At 41.2% G+C, this 14,969-nt stretch overlaps 1 protein-coding gene across 7 annotated transcripts in view; it reads right to left on the reverse strand.

The window, feature by feature from the left end:
• The window catches only part of RABGAP1L (RAB GTPase activating protein 1 like), a 268,486-nt gene that overhangs the window by 36,886 nt on the left and 216,631 nt on the right, over positions 1-14,969 (reverse strand). For all 7 annotated transcript variants that reach the window (XR_013218588.1, XR_013218590.1, XM_077277811.1 and 4 more), the window contains one exon: positions 10,483-10,611. Coding sequence is in view for 5 of the 7 variants with exons in the window: in XM_077277811.1 (XP_077133926.1) it covers positions 10,483-10,611 (129 nt within the window). In the remaining 2 variants the exon portion in view is untranslated. The remainder of the gene's footprint in view (positions 1-10,482; positions 10,612-14,969) is intronic.

A 14,969-nucleotide genomic window follows, 5' to 3' on the forward strand; every position in this document is an offset into this window, starting at 1 on the left:
TATCTTGCAAGTCAGATGATAGCAATCTATGATGGCTTAGTATGGATATGAATGGAATAACAGAAAAAAAAAGCTATGAGGTTAAAATTAATTGTGAAGCTCCGGGAGGGTGACATGTGTTACTCAAGAAAAAAAATCTACAGATAGCCATTGTTCTGTCTGCTCCAAACTAGGGTAAAGCACAAAAAAAAGGGTCATTTCAAAGCCATGCTTTAGTGCCGAATAGGGTCTGTGCACAATGTTTTTTTTTGGCCACGTGTTCGTGGCTCTATCGTGGATGCGCTATGAACCCCTAAAAAACCCCACAATTTCGATACACCCCGGACGGAGCCACAGACTTCGATTTTCGAACGTGGAGTCAACTGTTGAGTCCAAAACACGCAAATTTCGACTCCGTATGAGCAGTTTCTCAACCGTATCAGTCTTGGAAGTCTGAAATATTAGCACAGTAGATGGCGAAGATGGACATGGCAAAAAAAAAGAAAAAGCTCAAACATAGACCAAAGTCATGAATGTGCAGCCGAAATGTGGTGTAAACTCAGGCGGACGTGTCCTTTTTAAACAATATATTCATGTATACAATATATATACACACACAGTCAGGAAAATACCGTCTATACTAGAGTATAAGCCGAGATTTTCAGCCCATTTTTTAGGCTGAAAGTGCCCCTCTCGGCTTATACTAGAGTCATTGTCCCAGGGGGTCGGCGGGGGAGCGGCGGCTGTCACATACTCACCTACTCCTGGCGCGGTCCCGGCATCTCCAATGGTCTCCAGGCGCCGGCAGCTCTTCCTGTGTTCAGCGGTCACGTGGTACCGCTCATTAAAGTAATGAATATGGATGCGACTCCCGTCCCATAGGGTTAAAGTAATGAATATGGATGCGACTCCACTCCCATAGGGGTGGAGCCGCATATTCATTACTTTAATGAGCGGTACCAGTGACCGTTGAACACAGGAAGCGCTGCCGGCACCCGGAGACCATCTGTCAGTGAGAAGCAGGAACCGCGCTGGGAGACGGTGAGTATAACGGGGGAGGGTTAGCATTGTGCGATATTCACCTGTCCCCGTTCCACCGCCAGGTGCCGCTCTAGTCTTCCGCATCCTCTGGCTGTGATGTTCAGGTCAGAGGGGCGCGATGACGTGTTTAGTGTGCTCCCTCTACCTGAACAGTCAGAGAGCCGGAAGACGGAGCGGCGCCCGGAGGTAGAACAGGGACAGGTGAATATTGCAAGTGCCGGGGGCCTGAGTGACGAGAGGTGAGTATGTAATTTTTTTTTCACTCCTTCACCCCCGGAGCTTTTTTCGTTTTCGTTTTTCGCTCCCCTTATTTCCAGAGCCATAACTTTTTTATTTTTCTGTCCATATGGCCATGTGAGGGCTTATTTTTTGCGGGACGAGTTGTACTTTTGAATGACACCATTGGTTTTACCATGTCGTGTAACAGAAAACGGGAAAAATATTCCAAGTGCGATGAAATTGCAAAAAAAGTGCAATCCCACACTTGTTTTTTGTTTGGCTTTTTTGCTAGGTTCACTAAATGCTAAAACTGACCTGCGATTATGATTCTCCAGGTCATTACAAGTTCATAGACACCAAACATGTCTAGGTTCTTTTTTATCTAAGTGGCAAAAAAAAATATTCCAAAATTTGCTAAAAAAAAATAAAATAAAAAAAATTTGTGCAATTTTCCAATAACGGTAGCGTCACCAAATTTCGTGATCTGGGTCAGGTGAGGGCTTATTTTTTGCGTGCCAAGCTAACGTTTTTAATTATACCATTTTGGTGCAGATACGTTCTTTTGATCGCCTGTTATTGCATTTTAATGCAATGTTGCGGCGAGCAAAAAAACATAATTTTGGAGTGATTTTTTTCTCTCGCTACGCCATTTAGCAATCAAGTTAATCCTTTGTTTTTACTGATAGATCGCGCGATTCTGAACGCGGTAATACCAAATATGTGTAGGTTTGAATTTTTTTTATTTATTGTTTTATTTTGATTGGGGCAAAAACTTTTATATATTTTATTTAAATATTTTTAAACACTTTTTTTTATTTTGGCATGCTTCAATAGTCTCCATAGGAGGCTAGAAGCATGCACAACTCGATAGCCTCTGCTACATAGAGGTGAAGCACAGATCACCTCTATGTAGCAGAAATCCAGGGTTGCTTTGAACGCCGACCACAGGGTGGCGCTCAAAGCAATCGGCCAACAACAACCATAGAGGTCTCAAAGAGACCTCTGGTTGTTATGGCAATGCACCGATGACCCCCGATCATGTGACGGGGGTCAGCGGTCAGAGCACTTCCGGCCGCGTGGCCGGGAGCGCTAGTTAAATGCCGCTGTCAGCGTTTGACGGCGGCATTTAACTAGTTAATGGGCGCAGGCGGATCGCGATTCCGCTCGCGCTCATTGCGCGCACATGTCAGCTGTACAAAACAGCTGATGTGTCGCGGCTTTGAGGTGGGCTCACCGCCGGAGCCCACCTCAAAGTGGGGGTTCTGCCAGCTGACGTACTATTCCGTCAGCTGGCAGAAAGGGGTTAAAGGGACTCTGTCACCTGAATTTGGAGGGAACAATTTTCAGCCATAGGGGCAGGGTTTTTTGGTGTTTGATTCACCCTTTCCTTACCCGCTGGCTGCAATATTGGATTGAAGTTCATTCTCAGTCCGCCGTAGTACACGCCTGCACAAGGCAATCTTGCGTTACGCAGGCGTGTACTACGGAGGACAGAGAATTAACTTCAATCCAATATTGCAGCCAGCGGGTAAGGAAAGTGTGAATCAAACACCCGAAAACCCCGACCCTATGGCTGAAAATTGTTCCCTCCAAATTCAGGTGACAGAGTCCCTTTAATCACAGCAACAGCATATGGGGCATAATCTATGGAGCATCTTATGGGGCCATAATCAACCTTTACGCAGCATTGTATGGGGCAAATGTTTGTATGGAGCATCTTATGGGGCCATTTTTAACCTTTATGCAGCATTATATGGGGCATATTTTAATATGGAGCATCTTGTGGGGCCCATCAGAAACTGTATGGAGCATTATATGGGGCGTATTTTGTATGGAGCATTTTATGGGGCCCATCATTAACTGTATGGAGCATTATATGGGGCCCCTGATTCAATACGGATATTCAAAAACACTTAACCTACTGATGTCTCAATTAATTTTACTTTTATTGGTACCTATTTTTATTTTTGAAATTTACCAATAGCTTCTGCTTTTCCCACCCTAGGCTTATAGTCGAGTCATTAAGTTTTCTCAGTTTTTTTGTGGCAACATTAGGGGGGTCGGCTTATACTCGAGTATATATGCTAAAAATCATACAATGTGATTTTCTGGATTTTTTTTTTTTTTAAGATTCTGTCTCACAGCTGAATTTTACCTACGATAAAAATTACAGACCTCTTCATTTTTTGTATGTGGGAAAACTTGCAAAATCGGCAGTGTATTAAGTACTCTTTTTTCCCCACTGTGTATATACGGTATACACAAACACACATATGTACACACATATATTGGTATGTAAAAGTTTCGGCATCTCTGGTCAAAATTACTGTTATTGTGAACAGTTAAGCAAGCTGAAGATGAAAATCTCTAAAAGGCCTAAAGTTAAAGATGACACATTTCCTTTGTATTTTAGGCAAAAAAAAGGATATAATATACTAGATGGAGGCTATCATCAGAAGGGCGGTAATGTCGCGATGGGGGCAGGCTTTGCAGCGTTGAGCATCTCCCCCCGTGTGCTCACCCACCTATCCACTCTCTCTTTCCCCATGAGCTGACTTCTCCCGTCTGTGCTCTCTTCTTTGACCTGTCTACCCCATGTAGCGTATACAGTGTGTGTGTGTGTGTTGTGACGGTGTTCCGCTGGTGGTACCGCAAAGAGGCAGTACCTACAGTCAAATATGGTGGAGATTTTCAAAGATACTTTGGGGTTGTTTTGCGCTCTCTGGCACTGGGTCCCTTGACTGTGTGCAAAGCATTATGAAATCTAAAGATTACCAACGTATTTTCGGTTGCAATGTAGTGCCCAGTGTCAGAAAGCTGGGTTTGCGTCCTAGGTCATGGGTCTTCCAGCAGGACAATGACCCCAAACATATGTCAAGAAACCCCCAGAAATGGATGGAAACAAAGCGCTGTTTTCTATTAGTTGGCTGACAGAACAACGGATGCCAGAAGGACACTTTTCGGCCTCTGTCGGGTGCAAGGAGCCATATCGAAACATAAGACGTATAAACCAAGCGAATAGCCCAAAACGTAATATTCAGAGCATGTCATGAATTTAGTGTAGGAAAATCTGCTCTTATCTCTTCTTTTCATACATTGGAAGATATCTGCTGTGACTGTAATGTGTGCAACTGTAGAAAAATTGTTGTAACTTCTGCAAATGTGATTTATGTGCATTGCTGCTCATATAAGTTATCATAAGGTGACTTATTACATGCTACAAGTAAACCAGGGAGAATAGTCAGATCTGTTACACTTCCATCAGGCGGAATAAATCATTTATTCATAGTAGAGATAATCATTAACAATTAGGTGACTTCTTCCTATCATGTCACAACTTCTGCAGAAGTAATAAGATACCTTGTGACTTTTTTCCCTATAGGGAATAGCTCATTTATTCCCGATGGAATGATCATATGCAATCTTATGATCACATCACATGCACTTTCAGTCGCCTTGTAGCCCCGGCCCTACGGCGGTGGTTTCAGATGTTGAGGATTTGGTGCAGATTTTCAGTGCAGAGTTCTCACCCAAAATTCTAATGAAATACAATCTAGTGTTGCTTTTTTTATTTCATAAATCCCATTTTCATGCATTCTCGCAGATTTTAGGAAATGTAACAGGAGTCGTATTTTTTATACCTTCTCTTCTCTTGTGGATTTTGTCAGGAAAATCACTCATTTTAATATAAAATGTGCTTGGTTACAAAATCTCATCCGCATACTCCAGGGAAAATCAGCAGCGTAAACTGGGCATTTGATAACCGCAGTCCATCAATGAACGTGGAGATACCTTTAGAGACATAGCGCCACATTTATCAACCATTCCATGATGGTTTTTGGCATGGTGTTCCAGGACAGGGGAAACTATTGTAAAGGCTGGGTTCGTATGATTAATATTTATTTAGTGCAGATTTCTAAACCGCTGCATGTGGATGACATTAATTAAAGTCCTACAAGTCCATGAAAATCATGCTCAGCACACAGATGCCATCCTGCCATCCATGCGTTGTCCATTTTTTATATTTTAATGAGCAAAAGTTTGGCAATTTTTTTTTTTTTTTTGCATACGAGAAAACTAATGGTAAAAACTGTCAGATCAAACGCGGATGAAAATCTGATCCAAAACACTGGAAATTCAGTCCGTTTTTATCATATATGAAAATTTAAAGGACATCAAAATGACGTCTAAGACCGTGTTTTATGGCCTTATGCTAGAAAATGTCGCAAATTTTGGCATTAAATCTGCACTTGCTCATAGAGTTTAGATTTAATTTACTGACATTGCAACAGGAAGCAAAATCATTAATCTTTTTAATACATTTTGTGAAATTTATTCCAGGGACCTTTTCTTTAGATTCGCGTATAAAACGCCAATTTTCATAAATCCGCCCCATGGTGTGTACGCCCCTAAGGCATTTGTGCAATGGGTTTTTAACTCTGCAGCTGATCATCGTGGTTGTTCCTTTAACTATAAAAATACATCGGTCACGAGGACATAGTGGTCCAGATGTGCGGGCAGACAATAGAGAACGCGGCGCTTTAAAAACCACCATAGTCATAGCATAGGAAGAATGATATAAAAGTATATGCGCTCGGGTTTAGTCTACCCAAAGACGCTGCGGTATAAAATGCCTTTGCAAATGCTAATGAGCAACAATTGTTCTGATATTCAGGAGAAGCGACATGAAAGCATCTTTTTTACATATCAATGTTTCTTTGATATTGAAATAATCTTCGCTCACACAACGCAGTATTGCGAGTGATTGCAGCTGCTCAAAGGTTCATGAAAAAAAAGGGACGTAAATATATGATATGATGGGTTCAGCAATTAACAATCAGGTCACCTTTTTTGGGGGGAACCTTCAGCTTTGTGTCTGGTTTAAATATAAAAGAGACTGGACAATTCTGCCCTCTAGTGGCCGTCTGGAAAATGGCTTCCTCCAGGGGTTGGAAGAAAGGACACTTCGGCTGTGTTTACATGTTGAGTTTTTGCTGGGTTTTTTTCTGCAGGTAAAACCTGCTTTCTTGGCAGTAAAGAAGCTGCTTACACAAAGCAGGTGTTGCTGCGTTTTTATTGTCTCTTGTACATGCTGATAAAATTTAGTGCCCACCAAAAAATCATGAAGCAACTCCCTTAAGGTTCTGGCACCAAAAACGCAGCAAAACCTGATGCCTGTGTTGTTTTTCTGCCTTGTGGTGAAAAAAACGCTGAAAGAAGTGACGTGGTGCAGTTTGCAAAAACGCAGCAGTATACCAAATCAGTCTTTTCTTTAAAAAAAATAAAATAAAAAATTAAATAAATAAAAAACACTCTTGCTATTCCTTTGTATTATAAAACCGCTTTGCTGTTCATAAGTTCAGTCTTTTGAGCATTTTTTTTCGATCTAAAGTGGATCCTGATCGATTCCACGACAATCTAGGCTCTGTTCAATCAAAAGGTTGAAAAAAAAAATGCTGCAAGAAAAAAAGAACAAAAAGACTTGTCCAAACCTATTCAGAAGAGTTTCACAACAGACTCTGGAAACGATAAGAATAAATAAAACAGAATCTCTCAAAATCAGGAGCGTTTTCTGAAGTGGTTTACCCTAGAAAACCTAAAAAAATCTGAGTGCACATAGCCACATATCCTACAGTATACGAAGACTTATCAGAATGGTGCACGCAGAATGGTAAAGGGGTCGTCTGGATTTTAAAGAAATATGTCATCAGAAAATTACTTACCGTATTTTCTTTCTTTTCCATTTTGATATTGTAGATTTTTGTAGATCACATGGTAATCTTTATAAATATATATTTGTGAGTATATACGGTATATATATATATATATTTTTTTTTTCCTGTTAGTGACATGGACTTTAGGGGCGCTAGACTGACTTGGACCCTATTTGTATATAAGTGTTAACTGAGCATGCTCTAATGTGTGACATCGCCTATTGTGAATGATGGCTAGTTAGTCACTGTACAGGGGGGAGGAGGTGAGCTGTGACACCATCTGTAATGAATGGTGTGATATCAGCTATATATACCGGTCACTGAAGTCCTGTCTGTGATGACCATGAGAGTGCAGAAAACCCTTTTAGACCATTGGAATGGTGGGAAGTGCGACAGTTGGGTATAAGTTTTTTTTTTTTAATTTCCTGCACATTTCTTGAGGCTAGATTTTTTCTCCTTCGTGGACAGCCCTTTCAATTGCTTGTGGGATCAACAGACTCTCTGATATTTATAGGTAGCAGAGAGTGGAATCGATAAATGGTGACATTTCCTTTATACTTGGGTACAATTCCAATTCAGTGTTCCCAGAATAAACACTGGTACAAGACTGCCACCTGTGGCCACAGAGCAGTAATGCAGTGGAACAGAACATAAATGGACAGTGAGTAGGACTGGTGGAAGAAGCTGAGCACTGGAGGAGACGATATCCGGCAGTCCCATAGAGAATGAATGGAGTGGGGAAGTGCAAGCTCCGGATCGGTGGAGGTCTCAGCAGTTGGACCCCCAGCAATCGTGAAGCTATCTGCCCAGAATACCTCTGTCCCCCCTGGTAACACCATTTTGGATGGGTTATACGTCAACCCTTCCCCTTTAAGTTCGTAAAGCCCAAAGTTGTTTAAGAATTATATCTGGAAAATTCTGGACAGTTGGCACGTATGGCTCACAACTTCTGATGGATGTGGTCGGGGCAGCTGGACCCCCACAGTCAGAAAGTGATGGAGGATTGTACTACTTACTATGATGGCAATAACCACTACAGCAGTATAGTGAGGTCGTTCTCGTACCCGAAAAGACCCCTGTAGCCACTCGGTACCCTATAGCAGCTGCTTTGGTCTTCGTTACACCCATGACTCTATGGATATGAATATAGTCTTATATGGGACAGTAACATGACATAATACCCATGCACTAAAAGGAAGAACAAAAAAACAAAACACTACAAAAAATAAAAATCACAACTATTGTATAGGACAGATTTGCCCATTTCCATCAATTCTATGATATCTGTGAGTGTCACTCAGGATGTTATTTATCTGATGGGAGTAATGGACACCAGATATCAGTATAACACAGATGTAAAGCAGGCGGTCAGGCCACGTGGGGAGAGCGGCGGCTCCTGCGGTGAAGCTGTGCTGTAGGAAACACCTCGTAGCTTTGTGTCTGCACATAGAACTCTCTGTGCATTTCTGGATCTTGGATTTCCTCTGCTTCTCGTACACAAAGCTCTAGTACTTTCCAGGACAAAACGGAATGTTTTTCAAGACACCTCCCCCAAAACAATGGCTGTATATTCACAATAAGCAGCGCTGCAGTGTAAAGCAAGGCGATAGGCAAAATAACAAAACAGAATCTTGTAAAAGGGCAATCTGGGCAGAAACAGCACAATAAGACGAGACAATCATAGTGAATGAGTGTCAGTAGGGTGGTCCTTCCCAACAAACGAGCAGTGCTTATAACCATCATTACAGAATGGTGGCCATGCACAGGGGGTCTTTTTCCTAAATCTTCTACTATAGAGAGCGGGTGGCTTCCAAATGGAGCCCCCCAAAGAATAAACATGTCACTTTTTAACTGCTTCATGTTTTTTTCACATTTGTTTTCACACATCTGGATACACACATTTTACCTAAGTCCAAATTATTTAACTCACTGCAAAACTGCCATGAATAAGAAGACGATAATTACCCACATATGAGACTAATGGCAGATTGTAAAGTCCAAATTCAGATTTTCTTATTAACTAAACAGACACCCTTTAATCTTTAAAAATGAAAAAATGACCCATGTACGAACCCTCTGAATTTTTGCTCCTGTAATCATATTTACAGACCTAATGCTAATATTCTTTACACTGAGGATGCTTAAAGGGGTCGTCTTCTGCTTGTGTTAGAAAATTCACTACAAATTAAGACAGGTGACCACCAGTGATCATGTGTAGGAACTTTCTGCTGCAGCACCTCCACAGGTGGGATGAAGAATTACAACACTGTTCAATTAATGCAAGCGCACATCAAGTCCTCCAGAGGGAGCTCTACTGTGTAGGTGCGCCACCATCTAGAGAACAGATTAAAGGAAATCTGTCAGCACAAAATGACTGTTCAAACCAAGCGCAGGAGCTCAGTGCAATCTTCACTTGTCCAAGCATTTCTATGCCCCCTTCCCACCTACTTGTTTTCCATCTCCGATTTCTTCTTGTTCTGGCAAAGCCAGATCTGTCAATCAAGGAAGAGGAGAGTGGAAAAAGGTGAATAATAAGTAGGTGGAGAGATGCACTAAGGTGCCTGGTCACTAAGCACATGTGCTTGGTTTGATCAGTCATTTTGTGCCGACACACTCCCTTTAAGGCGTCCTGAACAGTGGAGAAGGCACAAAAATGGGTATTGTGAACCACACTACCCTCTATTAAAAAATCATTACAATTTAGCATGCACAGAATTAATAAAACATAAAAATAAAATGGTGCAGGGGCTACAACACAATATTTTTCTAATTTATTAAAGCCATGTATTAATGGAAAAAAACCCACAAAACTTCAAGGACGTCAATTATGAGATTATGACTGAAGAAAGACGGCGATCCAAGGCTGTCCAATACTGACACCAAGTGCCACAATTCTCCATTATCGCCTCTCCTTCCTGAGCTAAAGATTTCTACTGCTACTTTTGCAGATGTCAAGAATTCCCATGAAGATACACAGGTTTCTGAAGATCACGGCTTGTTTCTAAGCAGAACATTGTCATTTGTATGGCAGCCAAGATGTCCACCCGCATTGTACCCTACTGATTCAGAGACGGTCTGACTCCGTGGCTCCTGGAAGACCCTAAAGTGAGTCAAGTTTCAGATAACCCCCTCTGATTCCTTCTCATTCTGGGCTTAGGAGTCCAGTGGGCGGTTCTACTCACTGATTGACAGGTATGTCAGTATTCCCCCTTATACAAGTTGGCCATGTCTGAAATTCAGTGGAATAGTGGAGGGATCAGATCCTTCCCTTTCCATAACAAAAGGGAGAGAAAACATCATTACTAAGAAATTTTACTACATATTAAAAAAAAAAGCAGTTTTTACACCAAGCGATTCAGATCTCTCCCATATATAATGTTGGCCATCCTAGCTTAATACTACGCCGTAACAGAACATAGACAGAACATTACCAGGTATGAACTAATACACTAGAATAAAAGAAAACACTGACATTGGTCATTTAAGAAAAATAAAAAAAATAAAAATTAACAAAATGGCTGTTCGTTACCTTGATATTACAGGCCTGTTCCATCAGTCTCCGAGCATTCTCCTCGGCCCTGTAACGCTTTGGCAGCTGGACCCGGAAAAACTTTAACGCCCCTTCAAAATCAGCTTGTAAGAGATCTTCCTTGGAAGTCTAAAAAAAAAACAAAAAAACAAAGGATTGTGATGATTACCTGCCATTCTGTACAGATAAATTCTGATTATCTCCATACATGAACTTTCAACAGAAAATAATGCAATGACACAAAATTCTATTATTGTGTATGAGCCTATAGAATAACAATGGCGGCACTTTTAGAACCTTTTCCAGGTTGATCCCAATGCACTTGAACCCTAATCATTAAAGTTATCGCAAGTCGCATACGTTACAAACAATAGTCTAAACCGTCATAATATTATTATGCTTTAACCTCTTCCCATAAATGAATATGAAAAAACTCGTCTTATTTATAGGGTGCTGGTGTATGGAGCGGACTCGAATACAGTTTTGTGATTGGTACTGGCAGCTGGAAGGTTAAGTCACCTACCTTTTCCATTTGCTAAATAATATCATTAATATTGCTTTGACCGTAAAAAGTCTGAACTACTAAAATATTGTGTTACTAAATTAATAAAATAGGTTATGGTGAATGCTGTAAATAGAAACTAAAAGAAATCAGAACAGCTTTTTTTGGTCACTTTGCTTTACCTCTCAAAAGTGGAATAAACTCAATCAAAACGTAGTATATTACTCTGCAAAAACTATATAAATGTGGTATAACTGTACTGACCAGCAGCACTTTACCCCACAGTAAACACTGTACCAACAGAAGCCAATACAATGGAGAACTACTGGGTTTTATTTTGTTTTTTTCTCTAAACATTATATTGTAAATGAAATTGAAATATTAAATACAACTTGTCCTGCAAAAGACAAGCCCTCATATGGTGAAAAGGATAGATGTTATGGCCACTGGAATGAGGGAATGAAAAATAAATAATACTACCACTAATTATATATATATATATATATATATATATATATATATATATATATATATATATATATATATACAGGTCCTTCTCAAAAAATTAGCATATAGTGTTAAATTTCATTATTTACCATAATGTAATGATTACAATTAAACTTTCATATATTATAGATTCATTATCCACCAACTGAAATTTGTCAGGTCTTTTATTGTTTTAATACTGATGATTTTGGCATACAACTCCTGATAACCCAAAAAACCTGTCTCAATAAATTAGCATATTTCACCCGTCTAATCAAATAAAAGTGTTTTTTAATAACAAACAAAAAAACCATCAAATAATAATGTTCAGTTATGCACTCAATACTTGGTCGGGAATCCTTTGGCAGAAATGACTGCTTCAATGCGGCGTGGCATGGAGGCAATCAGCCTGTGACACTGCTGAGATGTTATGGAGGCCCAGGATGCTTCAATAGCGGCCTTAAGCTCATCCAGAGTGTTGGGTCTTGCGTCTCTCAACTTTCTCTTCACAATATCCCACAGATTCTCTATGGGGTTCAGGTCAGGAGAGTTGGCAGGCCAATTGAGCACAGTAATACCATGGTCAGTAAACCATTTACCAGTGGTTTTGGCACTGTGAGCAGGTGCCAGGTCGTGCTGAAAAATGAAATCTTCATCTCCATAAAGCATTTCAGCCGATGGAAGCATGAAGTGCTCCAAAATCTCCTGATAGCTAGCTGCATTGACCCTACCCTTGATGAAACACAGTGGACCAACACCAGCAGCTGACATGGCACCCCACACCACTGACTGTGGGTACTTGACACTGGACTTCAGGCATTTTGGCATTTCCTTCTCCCCAGTCTTCCTCCAGACTCTGGCACCTTGATTTCCGAATGACATGCAAAATTTGCTTTCATCAGAAAAAAGTACTTGGGACCACTTAGCAACAGTCCAGTGCTGCTTCTCTGTAGCCCAGGTCAGGCGCTTCTGCCGCTGTTTATGGTTCAAAAGTGGCTTTACCTGGGGAATGCGGCACCTGTAGCCCATTTCCTGCACACGCCTGTGCACGGTGGCTCTGGATGTTTCCACACCAGACTCAGTCCACTGCTTCCTCAGGTTCCCCAAGGTCTGGAATCGGTCCTTCTCCACAATCTTCCTCAGGGTCCGGTCACCTCTTCTCGTTGTACAGCGTTTTCTGCCACATTCTTTCCTTCCAACAGACTTACCATTGAGGTGCCTTGATACAGCACTCTGGGAACAGCCTATTTGTTGAGAAATTTTTTTCTGGGTCTTACCCTCTTGCTTGAGGGTGTCAATGATGGCCTTCTTGACATCTGTCAGGTCGCTAGTCTTACCCATGATGGGGGTTTTGAGTAATGAACCAGGCAGGGAGTTTTTAAAAGCCTCAGGTATCTTTTGCATGTGTTTAGAGTTAATTAGTTGATTCAGAAGATTAGGGTAATAGGTTGTTTAGAGAACCTTTTCTTGATATGCTAATTTATTGAGACAGGTTTTTTGGGTTATCAGGAGTTGTAGGCCAAAATCATCAGTATTAAAACAATAAAAGACCTGACAAATTTCAGTTGGTGGATAATGAATCTATAATATATGAAAGTTTAATTGTAATCATTACATTATGGTAAATAATGAAATTTAACACTATATGCTAATTTTTTGAGAAGGACCTGTATATATATATATTACACCCCGTATATACACACATACACACACACACCCCCTTAAAGAGTTAATAAACCAAAGACCCAGAAATAGTGCATGACTGTCTATTCTCCTGACAGTACAGACCTTTCATCGTCTTTTCCTTCCCACAGCACTTCATTCTGCAGGATCAATTATGACCTGATCATGTCATCCCTTACATCTAATATTCCCACACTTCCTCCCCGCCACCTCTTATGTGGCTCTTCATTAGACCACCTCATATATCTATTTTTGCTGTGTGTGTGTATAATATATATATATGTATATATATATCTACACTAGATGGTAGCCCGATTCTAACGCATCGGGTATTCTAGAATATGCATGTAGTTTATTTATGAAGATTTTAGAATAATACATTGAATACACAGGATTCGGACTGCGCCTGTCGCTGATTGTTCACAGCCGGTCACGTAGTATATAACAGCCCACGTAGTACATAGCACAGCAACGTAGTATATTGCACAGCCACATAGTATATAGCACAGCCCACGGAGTATATAACACAGCCCACGGAGTGTATAACAGCCCAAACAGCATATGACATAGCTACGTAGTATATAACAGCCCACGCACGCAGTATATAACACAGCCCACGTAGTGTATAACACAGCCCACGTTGTGTATAACACAGCCCACATAGTGTATAACACAGCCCACGTAGTGTATAACACAGCCCACGTAGTGTATAACACAGCCCACGTAGTGTATAACACAGCCCACGTAGTGTATAACACAGCCCACGTAGTGTATAACACCGCCCACGTAGTGTATAACACCGCCCACGTACTGTATAACACAGCCCACGTACTGTATAACACAGCCCACGTACTGTATAACACAGCCCACGTAGTGTATACCACAGCCTCATAGTATATTGCACAGCCCACGTAGTATATTGCACAGCCCACGTAGTATATTGCACAGCCCACATAGTATATTGCACAGCCCACATAGTATATTGCACAGCCCACATAGTATATTGCACAGCCCACATAGTATATTGCACAGCCCACATAGTATATAGCACAACCCGCATAGCAGATAACACAGCCCAGGTAGTAGTATACAGCACAGCCCACACAGTAGTATACAGCACAGCCCACACAGTAGTATACAGCACAGCCCACGTAGTATATTGCACAGCCCACGTAGTATATTGCACAGCCCACGTAGTATATTGCACAGCCCACGTAGTATATTGCACAGCCCACGTAGTATATTGCACAGCCCACATAGTATATTGCACAGCCCACATAGTATATTGCACAGCCCACATAGTATATTGCACAGCCCACATAGTATATTGCACAGCCCACATAGTATATTGCACAGCCCACATAGTATATAGCACAACCCGCATAGCAGATAACACAGCCCAGGTAGTAGTATACAGCACAGCCCACACAGTAGTATACAGCACAGCCCACACAGTAGTATACAGCACAGCCCACACAGTAGTATATAGCACAGCCCACATAGTAGTATATAGCACAGCCCACACAGTAGAATATAGCACAGCCCACACAGTAGTATATAGCACTGCCCACATAGTGGTATATAGCACAGCCCACATAGTAGTATATACGAGCAATCAGCGAAGCGGGATTTAAATCCTGCGGCAATGTCGCTGATTGGTCGTGCCGGCTGGGCGCGACCAATCAGCGAAGCAGTGGGACCGCAGCATCACGAGCTGCAGGAAAAGCTGCTGCGGAGGCGATTGAAGGTGAGAATATCACAATTTTGTATTTTTTTAAATTATTTTTAACATTATATCTTTTTACTATAGATGCTG

Source organism: Ranitomeya variabilis, chromosome 8 (assembly GCF_051348905.1).
Source record: "Ranitomeya variabilis isolate aRanVar5 chromosome 8, aRanVar5.hap1, whole genome shotgun sequence".
Lineage (NCBI taxonomy): Eukaryota > Metazoa > Chordata > Amphibia > Anura > Dendrobatidae > Ranitomeya > Ranitomeya variabilis.